This window comes from Cuculus canorus, chromosome 4 (genome assembly GCF_017976375.1).
Source record: "Cuculus canorus isolate bCucCan1 chromosome 4, bCucCan1.pri, whole genome shotgun sequence".
Taxonomy (NCBI): domain Eukaryota; kingdom Metazoa; phylum Chordata; class Aves; order Cuculiformes; family Cuculidae; genus Cuculus; species Cuculus canorus.
Window position 1 is genome coordinate 77,855,509 of NC_071404.1, and position 18,299 is coordinate 77,873,807.

General features: G+C 46.8%; 1 protein-coding gene across 1 annotated transcript in view; it reads right to left on the reverse strand.

The window, feature by feature from the left end:
* Window positions 1-3,297: 3,297 nt before the first annotated feature.
* Window positions 3,298-18,299, reverse strand: part of SHROOM3 (shroom family member 3) — a 140,059-nt gene continuing 125,057 nt past the window's right edge. Inside the window, exons 6-11 of the mRNA XM_009566139.2 lie at window positions 15,732-15,808; window positions 11,325-12,242; window positions 9,734-10,240; window positions 8,734-8,884; window positions 4,300-4,572; window positions 3,298-3,664 (exon numbers count right to left, since the gene is read on the reverse strand). Of these exons, the coding sequence (XP_009564434.2) occupies window positions 3,305-3,664; window positions 4,300-4,572; window positions 8,734-8,884; window positions 9,734-10,240; window positions 11,325-12,242; window positions 15,732-15,808 (2,286 nt within the window). The 3' untranslated portion in view covers window positions 3,298-3,304. The remainder of the gene's footprint in view (window positions 3,665-4,299; window positions 4,573-8,733; window positions 8,885-9,733; window positions 10,241-11,324; window positions 12,243-15,731; window positions 15,809-18,299) is intronic.

Here is an 18,299-nt window from a genome sequence, read left to right on the forward strand (position 1 = left end):
ACAGAGGGAGGGCACACCAGCTGGCCCCGCGACAGGCTGGGAGGTGGGGTATTCCATTCCACTACCTCAAATAAATGTTTCAAATATAAAAATAATGCTGTTTTGAGGAAAAATGCTCACCAGTTGAGAGCCACTGTTTGTTGCAAGGTGTGTTTAGAATAATTCCTTTTTAGCATGCTGCAATGTTTAGCTCCTGCTGCAGCTGCAAGGAGAAAACCCCAGTTCTGGGATGTACAAGATGTCATGCTCGCTTTATCTAGCTTACTGTTTTTTTTCTACTGCAGAAACAGAGCTATAGGTTCAGATCTGAACACCTCAAGTAGTCAAACCCAAAATTCAGATTTCTTTCAGTAAGTTTACAAAGACTAGACAGTAAGTGTAAAATTCTGTCCATGGTGTTCCCATCCCATGAAATCATGCCATCACTCTGGGAAATGAGCTTCCGTTATCCTCTAGTTTAAAAAACACAAGAGAAAAGCAAGATGGGATAAGAGGCAATGAACACATTCCCCTTTTTGGCAAAGGCACTGAGAAGAAAAACTGCTGGCTTGGCCAATGTTTAATTACCTTTAAGTACATGTCAAAATGTGCTTCTATCAAACTGAGCAAAACTTGCAGTTAGGGGAGCAATTCTTGTGCAGAGACTGTTTCCCTAATGCCAAACTTACCAATGCTTACAACAGAAACAGGGGTTTTAAATTCATTTTTCACCTCAAGACCTAAGCTGTCATAAAAATGTAATTATCACTTGCCTAATTAGCCGACGGTTGTGTGCACAGTAGGAGCACGCGCAGGACTTTCATCATCAGCTCCAAACTTGCTGGATCACACAGCTACGCCAAACATCTGAATTTCCTATAAACCACCATGAACCCTTAACCTCAACATTTTTAGCTGGAAACCTGACAAAAGAAGCTGTTTTACACACTATTTAGTAAAGCCTTATATACCACCACCACAAGCCTGGCCAGCTGCCCATCACTTGGAAACACTTGACTTGCAGCATAACGCCGGCATGCAGAGTGACGATTGTGCATCCCATGTGGGTGACGGCGGTTGGACCTCGCAGCTCAAGGTGCTCCCCTGGAAGCCAGTGCTGGTTCTTGGAGTGAGCGGGCACACCCAGCTTGGATGGGAGGCTCTTCCTGGCCTTAGGGTAGACTGCAGGACTTTCTTTCTCTGGGAAGAACTTACTCAAGCTATTCACAAGAGCCTTTCCAATTTGTTTTAGTAAGCGGAGGATGGAAGAGTGGCTGTAAAAAAAATCTAAATGAAAACAACTTTTAAATATGATAAATTGAAGTACTGTGTAGGATTTCTTTTTTTAGGACGAATTAAATGTTTCGATTGGCTTGAAAGAGCTCCCCCCACTGTTTTCCTGAAAGTCCACTCAAACAAACAATTATTCTTGAGTGACTTAAAAAATACTTCTCCCTCCAATTTTGGTTTTGATTCTGCTAGTAAGACATAAAAATCAGTTCCCCTGCTTAGGGTTCTCATGAAATGCTTGAACAGCATTCAAGCTCAGAAGTAGTGGAAAGGATAATTTTGCTGTCATTGCAAGTGATTGGCTTGTTGCTTTGAATACCATTACAAAACTGGGTACATCTTCTTTGGGCGTTGGAGAATCAACGCTTGATATGACAGAAGGGCATTGGCATCTTCTTTAGTCTGCTGAGCTGCCTGTGGAAGAGCTATGACGTGAGCTATTAAAAAAGGGGGGCTTTAAAAGCAGCACCAGAAGCAATGAATGTTTTAATTTTCAGTCACATGCTGGAGTTGAAATTAAAAACGAACGAAAAACTTCACGACTAAAATCTCTGCTCTGGTCCTGGTGGCAAGATAGGATGGGACGAACAATGCAACACCTTGGAGAATGGAGAAGCTTGAATCACTGCTGCAGCAGGAAATCTCTGCAAGGTTAGAGGAGACATGACCCAGACCTGGCTCCCTAGCCGTGGTGGTGATCTGCTCATGCAACTTCTAGCCGTTTTGTTTAAACGGTGATGCAGAGGAAAGCATGTTCCATACAGAAAAAGGGAGCCTGCCCCTATCTGCTTCGCTGACTGCAAGCAGGCAGCAATCCTCTAGCGCTCAGTAAGTTGACCTGGTAAAGTTCAGTCAGACAAATTGAGTTACTCCAGGTTGCCCTGACCACAGTCTTTTTGGTAGGCTCTTGTCTATCTCACCAGGGCGCACAAAGTTGTCATTACTGGGGCATGATTTCTGTGGGCAGGAAGAGAATATTAGATTTCAAGCTAATGCCTCTTCTAGCTTGTAAAATAATTTCTGATGAAGCGGGTTCAGACAAATGAGGTATTGCTGTATGAGAAAAGTCCTAATGAACATCATCCCTTCACAAGAACAGGCCTATAAATAATGTCATTAGAGATCCCTCACATCTCACAGAAATGCGTTTGGGCTGCAACAGTAACACAGAACATGAGTTAGATTATTCAAAACAAAGACAGACTTCCCCCACGCTTCCACAGAGAATCCGGACCCGAGTTCGTTACTTCATGCTAACTTGGACTCCTGAGGTGCAAGGTCTCGTCAAAGTGTGTTTAAACTCCAGTATCTGTGGATCACAAGATCCAGAAGAGGAAAGACTGTATTTTTCTGGTCAAAATCTCCTTCACAAGGCCACTTAATGGTATATTGAGTATCTGTTGGAACAGGGTGAAGCTTCTCCTGGCAGCCCTTTATTATATTAAAAAACAACAACAGCAACAAACCACGAAGAGATGCTCCAAGCTAACGTGTGACTGTCTTTGGGGCTCCCTCTTTTTGTTAAGGTTTTCACAAAATACAAAATTAAATGTCTTTTCTACATACAGAACAAAGCAGAATCAAGTAACTGATTGGAGTATGTACAAAAACTTACACATTCTGTATTGTTCTTTAAAAAATATAAATATCAATAACGTTCAGTAGAATGGGTTGGTTTTATTTTTAAGGCTTCATTCTTTTAGATCCTTCATTATTTAATGAGGTGCCAGGTAGGCAGGAAAGGGAAGGAAGAGAGGAGGTCATGTTTTTAATTAAAGGTAACGTGTTTAATTCTTGTGAGATTCTTCCTCATCTCTGGCAGGAGAAGATTTCCCTCCACATTGATTTAAGTTTCCAGGAAGCAGAGGTGGAAGGAAAGGAAAATAAAACCTTTATTATTGCTATTTTTTTTTCCTTCATTAAAATCTTGTTTTAAACCTGTCTCTGTTCATTGTCTTTGTAGAGAACAAACTGCCAAGTACTTGGATTAAATAGCCTCAAGCAGGAGGACCATCCCAGGTCCACCTGGGAAAGGTTAGAGTGAGGAAGAGACTGCTGGAAGTGTTTTACCACTGACCCCGGCAGAGGTAGCAAGTGCTGCAGCAAGGGCAGCTGCGGCGGTTGCGTCCCGGGGTGTGAAGTCTGTGGGGAGGCTTTCCATCAGGCACTTGAGCTGTTCCTGACCCAGTTTGATTTTATCATCTAGCTCTCGCTGCTCTATAAGGAGCGCGGACTTCATCTTTACAAAGTGCTGGTAGTCCTGGAGCTGCTCCTCAGAGAGGTAGTTGCCCAGGATTTCCAAGACCACCCGTTCTCGACGGTCAAGGTTTTCCTTCAGTTCCCGGGCATCTTCATGCTGGCCAGCCAGCAGTTTCCTCTTCTCGTTCAGCGAACTCTGCACACACCAGAGACAGTGCTTCAGTATCAGCAGCACCAAAGTCACTAATCCCCCCTCTCCTTCCCCCAATACCATGTTTGCCACCTCCAGGGCTGCTAAGCTCCCACACGCACAATCAAAAGCCTGGGGGAGGAGGATGAAATCATTGTGGGTCGACCGTGAATCCCACTGAATCAGACTCTGAAAGTTCTAGTCAGTGTGGGGCAGAAATTGCCCCAAGAAAGTCAGTAAAACTGGCTTCAAAGCAACAATGACCAGGAATATCTAGCTTTCTCCCTCACAACCACTAAAGAATGTTAAAAAGCGGCTTCAACTGAGGCAGAAGGCGGTGGGTTGTTACACGGCACACACCACCACACAGCCTTTCCTCCAGCCGTGCGTCTCAGACACACTATCTCAAACACAGCCGTTCCATTTCCAGGCAAATGATGCAGGATCTGAGACGTTTATACAACCGGGACCAAGACTCCCCATGGACAGAACTGCGTTTGCTACTGCTTATACATAAGCACTAAAACACCTGCCTTCCTGTGAGCCTTTGGAGGTCCCAGCCTATACACGCATGTTCCTGTGACTGCTGCTGTCTCGCATCCCAAAAAAGGCCGAGACACTATGGTTGTGCAGATACATACCCGCTCTTCACTGTTGGCATTTTCTCCTAGACTACTCAGAACGTTCTCTACCCGGGCCAGGCGTCCCGAGAGGGAGAGCAAGAGGTTCACCACCTTATCCAAATCGCCAATGAACATCTTGTACTTGTCAAACTCGTTAGGTTTGCATAGCTTGCTGATCAACAGCTCCACCTCCTCTCCAAGAGCATTATTCATCTTAATGTCTGCAAGCAGGTCTTCCTTGGCTTCCTTCAGGATTTCCAGTTTGTGGGTCAGGCTCCCAATGAGCTCAGCCTGTCAGAAGGGAAACACATTGCCACATTGGTCATTACTACGATCATCCTGGTCATACGGATGACAACAACAAGAGGATATGGATACAGTTCCTGAGGAACTGGGTCAAGTCAGCACTAGCTGACAAAGAAGACATTAAGGAGGAAACAGAGAAAACTCTGTAATTCCACATGTGGGTGATAATGTGAATATCTGATCTGACTGCATGGAGATATATTTGTTCTACCATCAACAGACATTTATAAAAGAGATATCTGATTTGGTGTACCATATTCTGATACCCAGCTACCTACGTCTGAAAGATCTAGGTTCTGAACATCCAAAAGATGTAAGTTCTTTAAAGTCTCTGAGCGAAAAGAGCTACAGCCACATCTCCTGCGAATTCCCCACTCCCTGCCCCAGTCTGAAGTTTCTGGTTTGGCTGTTACAGTTTTTATGACCCAGAACTGTACAAAACAACTGGCAGAACAATGAATTTAAGCTTTGTTAATGGATGACAGGAGGCTGAGCCAACACTTACAAGTTACACATGGCTGAGCAAGAAAGAAGGAATTACTACATATTTCCCTCTTCTATAGCATGATGAAATGATGGAGTGCTCCTTACTTGGCTGCCTCAGTGTTGAGGTACCAGCCTCAAATCCAGCCGTGACCCAAACTCCCTGCCTCGCACAGAGGCATCGAGCAAGCACTCGCACCAAAGATGCTCTCAATTTCCTTAGAGACTGAGCAGAGGCATGGAGAGCACACACCCTTTTTTGTGAAAATGCTGGCAACTGCTTCCCTGTTGAAGAAAAGGAGGCCCCCAGGGTTCAGTTACTTCAGAAACAGCAGTGCTGCACATGTGCGGGAGGTCCTCATTTCTGCTGGGATTTAGGGGAAAGACGTATGCAAAAGCAGAAGTCTATGGCCCAGGGCCTGCAATTCTTGCTTCCATTTACTCAGGCCTGAGAACACAGAGAGCAGGAAAAGCTCTTCATACAAGGGTTGGGTATTTCAGTCTTTTCAGTTCATGTGCTGCTGAGGCACATTATCTGTATGGTAATCTACTCCACACACAGACACTGCAGGATGAAATGGAAGTAAACCACAAGGTTGCCTGAAAATATCCTCCCAAAGTTTACTAACACAGTCTTCTTTCCATCAAATCTGGCAGTAATTTCAAGTAGGAAGGCATCTGCTCCAAAGGAGGAAGGATCTCCAGAGCCAGGTCAGACTGAGGGTTGCTCCGATCTGGCCCTTATCCCCAGGCATGGCCTGTTGGGGTGGGGTTTCAAAGGCTGGTTCTGCAGCTGGGAAGCAAACAGCAGTGTTTAGCCAGACACCACTAGATGGTAGACTTTGCGTGCATCCTCTGGAGCGCGTGGTTCTGTGGCTGCACTACTGCCCACTGTCAGCTTCCACGGACATGCCAAGGCTGAATAAAATGTGATATTCTCCTAAACTAAATAGACTGCTAAGTCCCACCATTTGTTAGCAGATTCGTTCCGTGAGACAGGAGTGCAAAGGTAGTACTAAATTCCACCTGCTAGGATAAGGAACAACTCAAACGCCTTCCCTTGGATTCTCCCCTCTGGGACAGGTAGCATACAGAGACAAGAACTAACATTCGCCCTTCCCTGTGCTAATGATGCTAATGCCATGTTCAAAAAGAAAGATCCAAGGTCCTTACCGGTTGATTGTTGGACCAAATTCTGAGGAGTAAAGGAAGGGATCGGTTCTCCATTATTATGATGCCAGGGGGAAAATTCTCTATAGCAGCACTCTCTGGGCTGGACACAAAGCTTGACATTAACCTTGACATGCTTTCATGAGGACCGGGCTGCTCAGAACTGGCAGTTGTTCCTCCGTGCTCCGGGAGCTTTGCTCCAGGTGCAGACCTGCCCTCCCGCCGCAGCAGGAGGCTACAAGACTGTCGGGAGTGACGTACCTTTGGGGGCTGGGTGGGGACTGCGAAATACTTGCTTTGTGTTCATTAATCAGTGACTCTCCTGCGATCCCAAATGCCGACCGGTACAGCTCCTTTGCATACTTACAATGGAAATGAGCCTGGTTTATCCAAATGACCTCTCAGAGTAGCTGCCTTCTCAGATAATGCCTATGCAAATGTTATTTCACACAGACCACGAACAAACACACCAGGCAGATCTTGCTGTCTGGGCCTCATCACTCCCATCTCTTTCTGTTTTCAATGCAAAGGTAACCTTTGAGGCCTGAGACTTGTCCTCCAGGGCTGGCCATCTACTTGCAGCCTGTCAGATGCTTGCAGCAAGTCCACTGACTCCTTGGAGCAGCATCCTCATCTTGTTTAATCATTCCCTACCTTTCACATTGGTATAAGCAGGCAGCCGGTTTGGAAAGGAGCAGCACCCCAAGAACCAATCTAGTGCTACAGACATGGCAGGGACTGCAATCACCTTTGAAGCTGGGCTCTCTACCACCAATAGCTCAGACCACATAATCAAAATAGCAGGGAAAGGCTTTGGGCATTAATTAGCAGCAAATGTGTGATGTGTCCATGTAGACGTGCTACCCAGGATTTGTGTAGGACCACAGGAATAAGAGACGGCAGGCACAGTGAGTGTCTCAATCCCATTCCATAGTATGACAACCCCCAAAGACCTGGCGGGGTCTGACCTGCACCTCAAATGCTCCCCAAAATAAGGTTAATCGACTCACTTTGCACTCATAATTTGTGTTACAGAGCACTTTGAGTGAGGTCCCATTCTAGCTGTCATTGCATTACAGCCTGGCAATTTTGCTTAGCAGAGAAAAGCTGAGACAGAAATAGTAAGGCAATATGAAAATAGAGGTGAGCTCTCCAAGTCAGGGCTGCAGGGCAAACAGCATGCTCGCAAACACTACCCACCTCACATCTTCTCTTTGCTTGCTTACACTTGGCATGCGGGCGAGGACCCAGAAGAAAAATGTGGAGTTGTACTAGAGACACGTGAATTCTCTGCGCTTCAATATAGAGCGTGAGCTTGGGAGACTTTCTTTAAATCTCTGCCTGATTCTGTAGCTGCCCCATCCGTGGAGGTGTTCCAGGCCAGGTTGGATGGGGCTTTGAGCAACCTGATCCAGTGGGAGGTATCCTTGCCCACGGCAGTGGTCGAACTGGATGGGCTTTAAGGTCCTTTCCAACCCAAACCATTCCATGATTCTATGATTTCACAAAGAATTAAGTACTATGTTTACAGATTATGGGACTTGCACAAATATTTGTATCCTTCAGTATGTTTAAACTCTGCTGTTGTACAAACAGAGTGAAACATGGACTGTGCTACTCTCTCCTGTGCAATGTAGGATGCTTTAAATTTACAGGCAGAGCTGGTTTTGACTCGATGGCAGTAGGTGCGTGAAGAGAGGCACAGACAAGGAAGTACCTGTTCGTGGCCCTTGGGGATTTGTGAACTTTGCAACATGTCTGTAATTAGCAGGGAACCAATATGAGACTACCATAGGGACAAATTAGAAGGCCCTGCAAAAGTCCCAGAAGACAGAGCACCCAAGTCAACAGCAAGAACTGCAGGGGCCATTCATCCGTGAAACATAGCCGCAATAAGAGAGGGAAATGTTTCCTCCTCTCCTCCACCCAAGTCATCACATGGATGTTGGGCTGACTGAGCTGCTGAAGTGCACATGTCTTTCAGCAGCGCAGTGAAACAATGAAGTGTGGTGGATAAAGAATAACCAATGTTTCTTTGGAGGCAAGGGGTGCAGAGAGCAGGCGAATAGGTAAACTGGCTTAATTGAAAGGGAAAATCCTAGGACAAAAGCTCACACAGTCAGCGCAGTCACTAGCTGGGCCCTGTTCCTGTTCCTGTTTCTGACCTAAGCTATCCTTGCTCAGGTCACGTCACCTCTCCCTTTTCTTGCCTTGCTACAAGAAACAGGCTCCCTCTTCCAATGAGTACACTCAGCATTTGGCACAATACAGGCCCACCTTAGGACGTGTACTCATATTTGCAGCAAGTACTCAGATTAGCTCTTCATTCAGTCTGGGTCACCCTCACGAAGTTTCACGGGTGGCCTAAATGCACCCAGCCCCACGGAACTTGGGACTGCCAAAACCTGACATCAAATAGAAATGTGCTTTACTTTAGGGCCTATTACCATTTCAGGAATGTAACCAGCAAATGGTGGTGTGTGCTGAATTTACCTTCTTCTCATTGATGTCCAGCAGCTCCTCTTCCTCACCTACTTCTTCTGGCAAGTCCTTAATTTTATTCAGCAGTTCTGCTTTGGGTGCTGAAACATTGTAATAGGCAGGACAGGCGACCAGGGTTACAGGAGCTTCCTTTTCTTCTCTCCTACACCACAGTGAAGAAAAAGCAGGAGTTCAGTCTAAGCCTAGCTTTTTCCCAGGCCTAGTTCCATGATTCTTCAGCACTCCCTCTTTGGTACCTTCCCAGCATTATCAGTTCCAAAGGACCTGGCGGATTCCTGCCACCTGAGGATGCATGTCAGCTGCTCTCAGATCTCTACCCTGTGCACAACAGCACAACTACTCTGTTTAAATACTGACTGGTTGACAACTCTGGATGGGATGAAGCCCCTGCTGAAGGTAAACCAGCACAGATCGGCTGGTGACAGCTGGGTTAACCAATCTCATCTGGCATGAGCATTGCAACTCACTTCTACACGCTTCTCCAGCTGCCTCCTGGGAGTCTTCATCTCTAAAAAAACCACATTGGAGGACTTGGGCTGATCTTTGCGTCATAAGTAGGTGTTCCCACCCTCCTTGCAAAATGTGGCCTCTTGTTATCTTTCTGCCCACCGCTGTTTTGGTCCTGGTTTTACTCTCCTGTCTCTGTTACTGTGCTTTGGACTGAATTGCTTGAGGTTAGAAAGGTTAAGATAGCAAAATCAAACATCATCTCCAGAGATGGTTCATTTCCCGCCCCGCTGCAGAGCTCAGCATCGTTTTCTACACCGCACAGAGAGGTGAGCTCAAAGGCCACATGTGGAGCTGAGTTTGTCAGAAAGGGCGCTCAGAAATGCCCTGCTAGTCCTCACGCCTGGGCACCGAGGAACTTGCTCTCTGACACCACCCACCAAAACAGAAGCAGAGAAATTCAGCACAGGCTTGTCCTTAAAAGCAATCAAGCAGCGCATTCTGCTGCAACATCAGCCCACAACCCCCAACAAGCAGTGCTTACGTGTCTTCTTCAGCTGCTCTCCTGCTAGCTGTCTTCTGTGTCATCTTCCTTTTCATGTTCTCCTTCAGCAAGCTGGTTCCACTGGGGAAAAGCCCTTCCATTAAGTCCATGGTTGTCTTCATTCTGGAATCTGGATCCAGGATATCAGCCAGAGACTTGTCTTTATGGACAATTTCTTTTGCTAGAGCCTCTGACTTCATCTCCTCTGGGCTCTTTTTCTTTGTCTTCACTGGAGGTGCTGTGCTGAGTGCTGGGCTGCCATTCTCTGACTCTCCGGCGATGACTGCTGGCTCTCCGTTGCTGCCTTCACGTTGAGTTACAGGCTGTCGCTCAGCACTCTGAAGCCCTTCAGGAGAAGCTGGTATCTGGTGCTGCTTATCCGCAGTGGATGGAGAGCAAGTCCTCTTTGATGCAGGCGGTGAGAAGGGCAAATTATTTTCACTGATACTGATGCCCAATCCTGTTATCTCCCTCTCGGCCAGAGCTTTGGGAAAGCTTTTGAAGCTGCTATGGACAGAAAAATTCTGTGAGACGAAGATAAACTTACAACACAGGACCATTGGGGACACACAGTGAAGGCCTAAGACAAGTAAGTTTTCCTCCTCTCTCACTTATTTTTGTGTCTTACTTCTCATTTCAGCACAGAAAGGCCCACAGCGTGAAGCTACTGGCACCAGAAGCACATTGTCTTCTCCACCTGGACACTGCTGATTTGTTGTTCCAACACAGAAGGAACTGGTGAACAACAAGTCTGTCTGTTTTCTGCTCACGGGCTGGGGACACTGAGTCTCCCCACCTGGGAGCACCATCCTGAGCAGTTTAAACTCCCTTGTTCTTTTCATGTTGGAAAAGCCAGTCACTACCACAGCCCCGGCCAGATTCTTCCCAGATGGAAATCAGAGCAGCTCCCCAGGAGTGAGGGAAGCTGCGCCAAGTCAAACCAGCTGGGCACCTAGCCCAAACTCCTATCCTTCAGGAAAAACTCACTATGCAGTGTTCCTGTGACATATTTGTGTTGTTGCTTCTTGGCAGATGGTCACTGTTTCATAACAGCGTTATTTTGTGCCAGGTCTAAAATGTATTCTGGGAAACTCACTCTAACTGTCTGGAAAAAACTGCCATGGGTTTTCTCAGCTCTCTCTCAAAAACCAGTGACTGGAAGAAGTCAGTAGCCATTTCAACTCTTCATGCCGGGCTGAGTAAGAAGGGACTCCACTGAAATTCATATGGTAATCACAGGGAGAACCAGGCCAGGACAGTTTCTCACCCACAACCCCCTCTGCTTTGCTTAAGCACCTGCCAGTGCCTCCGCTGACGGCCCGCAAAGCCTTTTCCCTTCTTGCTTTGCACCCTGCCCAGGCCACATCATTTGACAACACTCTTGGCAGCCAGCAAAGCCTAGCGGCAGTGAGTCTGTCTGTCTGTCTGTCCCTCTGCCCTTAGAACGTGTGTACTCCCCTGCAAGCAGCTGTGGGTGGCTTGTCAGAGCGTGCGGAGCTGCGGAGGTCAGTCACATTTGTCTGGAGCCCCACATATCTTACTGTATATGGCCCTACAACGCCCGAGACGCTGTGTTACAGCCCACCCTTACCTCACTTCGGCCTCCTCTGTGAGCCTGGCGGATTTGTCTCCAGCTGCCCCATTCCCTTCAAGCACCGCCGGTGGGGGAGGAGGTGGGAATTCCTCTGTGCCATTTGCAGAAGTGTAAGAGCTCAGCTCAGGAAGAGGACAGGACGGCAGTGGGGGTGAAGAGGGACAAGTGACGACACCGGGCTGGGAAGACACTACAAACACCTCGTCATCTTCATCATCCTGCAGCAACGGCGGGGGCACGAGCTGCAGGCTCGACTCTGAGATCCGGAGATGCGTTGTGCCCCGCGGAGAAGGAGTCTCTGGGTCAGAAGAAGTGCTGCTCTGTGTTGGCAGGGACTGCCACCTCTGGGAGAACTTCGGCCCGGCAGCTGGAGGAGACACCACAGCCGTTGGGGAGCTGTTGTCTTTGACCGAATGAGCCCACACCACTTTGGGTGGGTAGGATCTGTGAAGCAGCCCAGCTTTCCTTCTCCACATCATTTCTTCCATGGGAATCTTAGGGGATCTATCCTGGACAGCATCTGAAGACTGTGCCTGAATAGTACCGTTGCCCTCAGAGGGAACAGCATCCCGCTTGGCATGGTACTGTCTCAGAGCCTGGTCATCGCCTGCGCTCTGGAAGTCTGAAGGAGTCTGGCTGGGTGTCTCAGAGGAAGATTGGCCAGATGCAGAGGGAATAAGGTTAAGGAACAAGGGTTTAAAGCCTTGCTTTTGCTCAGGATAGTGAATCCTCGCCTCTTTTGGGGATGAGACAAGTGCAGAAGTCCTGCTATCTGGCCTGGAAAGTTCTGAGAGCTTGTGGTTCTCCACCAGTGTGGTGGACCCCGTGGCAGCCTCGCTGCTGCGGTGAGGATGGGGATAATAAGTCGGGAATGCCATTCTTTCAGAGTGGCTTCTTTCTTTCTTGCTGAAAGACCTGAAAACCAAGAGACAGACCACGATAAGATTAATAATTAATCAATGAGCAAGAAAAGCTATTATGTACTCCTTAATGAACAAATTATGCAACCATATCAGAGGCCTGGGTCAGTGCCTGCTGACTTGAGGTGAGGTGCAGCTGGGCTTTAAAACTGGTAGTAAAATTCAGTTTGCTAAGTCCAAAGACACAGAAACAGAGCCATTCCCACTGCCCATCTCCCATTATCTTTGGTGTGTGCTGGATCGCACACACATGCACACAGGTAGCAACCATCCCAGCAATAACCGAAAAGAAAAAAATCTAGGAAAACCTCAGTGCCTGCTTCCTTTTCCTTTGAGTTTTGTTTGTTATAGAGGGGGCATAGCAACTGCTGTAAGATGGACAAGATGCTTGACATTATCTACTATCAAACTCCATTCTCAAGTGCTGATAATTTTAAGAATTTCAGATTTATGGGCCAAAAACTCCCACAATGTTATCTGCTCCTTTAGGAAAAGTGCTATTAAAATGATTCAACTGTGTCCAAGAACAAAGTGTGGCTGAAAAATGAACTCTTTTTACTGCAGAGAAAAATAAAAACCAGCTTTTACAGCCTCAGAATCCTGTTGGAAAACAGAGCTCCGCTCAGACTGGCAGGTATTGCAAAAACCAAAGCCAATACACTTCAACTGCAAACGGATGTTAAAGCTGCAAAGCCAGCAGATTGAATTGTTCCTTCCAGGTCGTTCGAGATGTTCTCAATGAGTCTAAGAAAGAGTGTTGGGCCTTTGAAGTGAGGATCCTGCTCAGAATACAGAGCCAAACCTACTTGCCTGTACGGCTATTTACATGGAAAACAATTCAAGCAGTAATAACAGCACTAGCAGATGCAGAAGATGGCCTAAAACTACGAGGCCATAGCATAAAACAATAGAATCCAATAAAGCTCTACTGCTAATGTATTTTCTGTTCTTGAGATGCATTGTTCAAATAATCCAACACTGCCAATCTGTCATGTTTCAGATGTACTGGTACAAATTTAGAGTAACTCTGTCAAAGACATGGGTCGTTCCGGCTTTATTCTAGCATAACTGAGAACAGGATTTGGCAGCCCTTGCCTGGGGGTGGGGAAACTTCCCAGACAGACTGCTCTCGGTATTGTCTGTGGTTCCTGGACAGTAGCAATGTGTATTCTTTTCAGATGCTCAGTGTTTGTCAGAAACACCAGATGGTAATTCTCTAATTGAAAGGTCTCTCCTACTGTGGAAGTAATTGTGGATTCTAAAACTGATGGAGCAACAACCCTTCCCAACAGTGCTTCTAAGACAGCCACTGGAGGACACCTGGGAGTAGCAGAAGACCATGAAGTGTTAGTCACAGAGCATGTGTGACCGGACCAAGGGATTGCTGACCAGCGTTTCCATAACTTCACCATCTGACAGTTTTCCTCCTCGAGCAAGAGAGGTGGTAGGGATGGTCCCATCTCCTCTCTAGCACATTAAGCAGCTGTGTCCCAAGGAAGCCTAGAAGCATATTCCCTGCTGTTGCCTTCCTTGAAGGGCTCGTGCATGGGGTACGCCGCAGGCAGCGACAGGATGGTGATAGTTAGATGTGAGAGGACCGGCCAGAAACTCAGCTGCTTTGGGCTGACAATCTCAGGACAAAGACTGCATCTCTCAAAAGGTGAATTAAAGATGCTGCAATAATCCCACATGAATCAGACTGTGAAATATTCATTTACACGGGGGCAGGGGAACATTCAACACTGCCCTAACAGTGGAACTCTTTCTGTGAATCATTGACACATGGGTAAGGTCCTCGTCAACCTGTCCCTTTCTGTTTGTAGAGGATTCAGATCTCGTTCTCGCTGAAGTAATTTATTTGTAAATTTTGTATAAATATATGTATAAAATTTTATACATAAAATTATATGTAATACTTCTACTGACTTCAGCAGTGCATGATCTGAGCCCTCTGGCTTCCAAAACGCACACCCATTTGCTTTCACTTCTTTTCAGATGCAGTAACATAAAAGAAATCACTCAGCAGCAGAGGTTTTTAGGGAGCAATTTACAGCCTGCGTAATGGGACTCTGGGTCCGCAGAGTCAAGAGCTTTTCCCTGTCCTCTCCCATCTTTTCATCCTATCTTTTGGGAAATCAAATCCTCATCAAGAAGGGAGAGCAGCCTCACATCTCCCAGGAGAAATGTGCTTGCAGAGCATGCACGATGCCTACACAGCAGAAACGCCATAAAACTATTACATTAAACCAAATAACCTTTGTGCAGTGGAGCATGGAAATGAGAAACCTGCATTTCGTGCCCCAGTAAACTTGTTTTCAGTCTGGGTGTTCAATCCCGTTACTTGGAAAATAGATTGGGGGTGACGAGAAGGAAGCAACAAGCAGTTCTTGAGAAGAATGATGGAATGCCATCTCTAGAAGAAACTGGGAAGCATGATGAACTAAACAGCTCTAGTGTTCTTAGGGCAAAACCAGAAAAAGCTATTCCAAATCACAGTAAATGGGTGTGTTTCAAATAATCACAAAAGGATGTGCCTGAAGGCAGACTGAGTCCCTCAAAACCAACATCTATATTGTACTAGGGGCAAAACTGGCCAGGCAGTCGGAAGTCAGACCCAGCCAGAGTAGGAGCCTTCCGCAGCTTCCAGCTGTCGCTCCCTGACTCAAAGCTGCACGGTGAAACCTTTGGAGACAGCAGCGCCAACTCCCACTGTCACAATGGAGCGGTCTGGCATTTACTGCAAGTTTGTGAGTAACAGAGCTCCTTTGTGAATAGTTCCTTTAGTCCCTCTTGATGGTTTTTACTGTAATAGGAGTTAGCTGTTTGGGCACTCAGAGCTTAGGGCAAGCAACTATTTATTATTTAAATGTAAACACAGCCAGATCAACTTCAGTTCCAGTTAAGTCCAAAACAACCCCCTGCTAAGTGGGGAGTTACATAAGCCCAAATATTAAGAGTTTTATGATTACACTTTTCTATTTTTAAAAACATTTCTCTCTCCTCTGTTGCTGAGCAAATACCCTGCCTGAACAAAGGAAAGCAAGCTCCCAATTCAACAAGATAAATGAGATCTTTTGGTTTTGGTCATGCAAATGTTTGCTTTCTTTTGAGGAGGAAGCACCTTGGACTGGGGAAAACTGACAGAGTGGGACAGCAAGGTATTTGTTCCTTCGGAATCCTTCAGTGATGACAGCATCTGGATGTGAGTTCTGATGCACATCAAACACATTTTGGGAGCTAGGTAACCGGAAATTTGCCGCAGAAACATGGTCCAAGACATCAGAAGGACTTGACAGCGAGTTAATGCCTACAGTGAAAAAAACCCTCACAGCAATGTATTCCTCCCGGCTCCTGTGCCCATAAAGATGTTTTCTCTAGCTTGCTATAATCCATCCTTTTATGCCAACACACAACAACCGCTGCTGGCAGCAGGATGGCAAAAGCTGACCCTGCGGTGACAAAGGGGATGTTACCATATACCCACCTGGCTCCTGCGCTGACCATGTCAAACGGATCTCTCACCACGAGGCCAAATTCGCTGCTTTCCCTTCTCAGCAGGTCCTGGAGGGCAAAGAGAGTGTTAGCAGCAAGCAAAACAAGGTAACGAACACTGATGCTTCCCAGTATAGGGAAAGCACAGCATGTGCCATACAGAGACAGGAGGAAACCTCAGGTGTGGCGTTCCACTCCCCAGCACCCTAGTCTTGCTCACAGGACACATCTGCCTGTTCCTGGATGGATCCCGGAGCAACAGACAAGCTTATTCAGTTTTTAAAGCCCCTCAACAAGTCCTTGCCTCTTCTAAAACCACGCTCAAGGGGATCAGAGGGACGTGGGTGTTCAGCTCAGTTTGCTTGTTGTGCAAGCCAGAAGCTGAGACATCACTGATGCTAAACAGTGAACAATCTGTGCTCAAACCCAGTGCCAGAGCAGGACTGAAATGCTGCAGGTGCTGAATGGCACAAAGGCCGGGAACTCCAGCCACAGGCAGAGGGGCTGAAAAACATCACGGAACCTGGCACCTGGTTCTTCCGAAAACCAAAGCCCAGGAACTCCCTCCTCTTTAGGTGTTCATATCACCTAAAACCGGCGAAACTTTGCAGCTGAAATACCTCTGTGAGTCTGATTCTCGGCCCTGGAGCTCCCATCACAAGATGCCAGACTATTATGGGATATAAACGCAAATGCTAAGCCTGTTTTTGAAGCCATCAGAATTTTCTTTCCAGCAGAGAACATTTCAGCATCCCCCTCCCTCACGCCCTCAGTGATTTGCTTTTTTTGGTCCACATCGCTGCAGAAGCAGGGTAAGGCAGGAGCTCGATTTAGGAGCGCAGGAGATATGCAGGCTGAGACAGACTAAAAAAAACCATGAGGAAGGCAGTCCGAGAATGCGTTTTGAAGACTGAGAGCTCATAATTCCACCCGGCTATCAATTTCCTTATATCTTTAAACAAATTCCTGCAGTGACACTGCGATGTGATTTATACACAGCCTGAAAGGATCACTGGATGTTTTATACAAGACCCTGGAAAACACATAGCGAGGCAGAGACGTCTGCTGCTACCGTGGAAAGAAACATTTCCTGAAAAAATTCTGAAAAGGCCAAAAAAATGATAAAAAAAATCAAATTACTCTTTGGCTTTGCCCCCCACTTTTTCAGCAGTGGGTTTCTATTGAAGGCAGACCAGAAGCAAACCCAATTAAGAGAGTGCTTCGACATACCCTTCCCTTTCAGACACTTACGGACTGGTGTATATATTCAAAGTTAAACATATGTTCTTGAACCGAGATTTAAGAACAGGATTTTCACAAGAGCCTTGCTGCCTATGGGAGTAAACCCTCATTCCAGACGTGGATACGGCTAATTCTCTCTGAGAAACAGCAGCAAGGGCCCTCCTCTCTCCTACACCTGAACTAAGACCCCATGAGCAGGTCTGCACTGCTGTTGATCGTCTTCCTTGAGGCAGCTTAAAGCAGGCAGAGACTCTGGTTTGGCTGCTGAATGCAGGATTAAAACTGGAAAAAGATCTTATGAACTACCCTGCATGTCCCCTGCCTGAGAGAAGGGATGTGGTGAACATGAGCTAGGGTTGCTCCTTGTCCATTTAAAAGTATATTCTAGTGATCTTTCTCTTTCTGGATGCCTATTTTGTTGCCACTTTGTCCTGGGAAGAAGAGGAAGAGTGGCAGCTTGGCCTTCATCCTAACTGTCTCAAGGACTGTCTCCTTCCTGAACACAAGACTTCACGATCGATAAGTATGACAAAACTGCACAGATGATGCCTGGCTGGTGTGGAAAAATACTGATGATGGGATGAGAAGGCAGTGGTTATGGGAATGCATTCCAGTCACTTGATAGTCACAAGCTGCTTTTTAAATTCTCTCTATTTAAAAATGCAGCGTGGGATCTGAGGTCTGCTGAGATCTGAGGGCCTGCCGAGGGAGAACATTAAGAATGAAGCACATGAGTGGGGGAGGCCGGCTCCTTTCCCCACGCCTCAGTTTAGCCCATTTCCGAGACGCTGCTCAGAGGCTCCGTATGTTACTTGACACAGCATCCCTTTGTTGCACCTAGATAATCTGTTCTGAGCCAGAAGCAGGTGTACGAGCAGATGATGCCCTGGATCTCAGCTTCCCCGTAAATACACAAGATTGTCCACACATTCAGAGTATGTGGATTGAGGAGCCTGTCCACACGTTTTGGTTGCTTCCTCCCTCTCCCCATGATGAATGGAGCCTGGCGTGGAAACAGGGATGGGGCAGCAGATCCATTATTGTGCAGCATAACCAGCTGCAGTTCCCTAAATAGGGCTGAGCAGATTCCAGAGGCCGAGGAGCCCCCTGGGCAGGCCTTCTTCAAGAAGTTACTCTGTTTCTACTATTTACCACCATCAGAGTCGGTGAAATTCCCCAGTTGTGACATCAGTGCAATGTTCCCAGCCACCAAGCAGGGGACACGGAAAGAGCGGCCAGGTTCTCCACTAAGTTTTCTCTGCAGTGTTTCCCTTCAGGGCTGGAGGCAAAACATAACGGTTACTTGGCAATGCCTCCG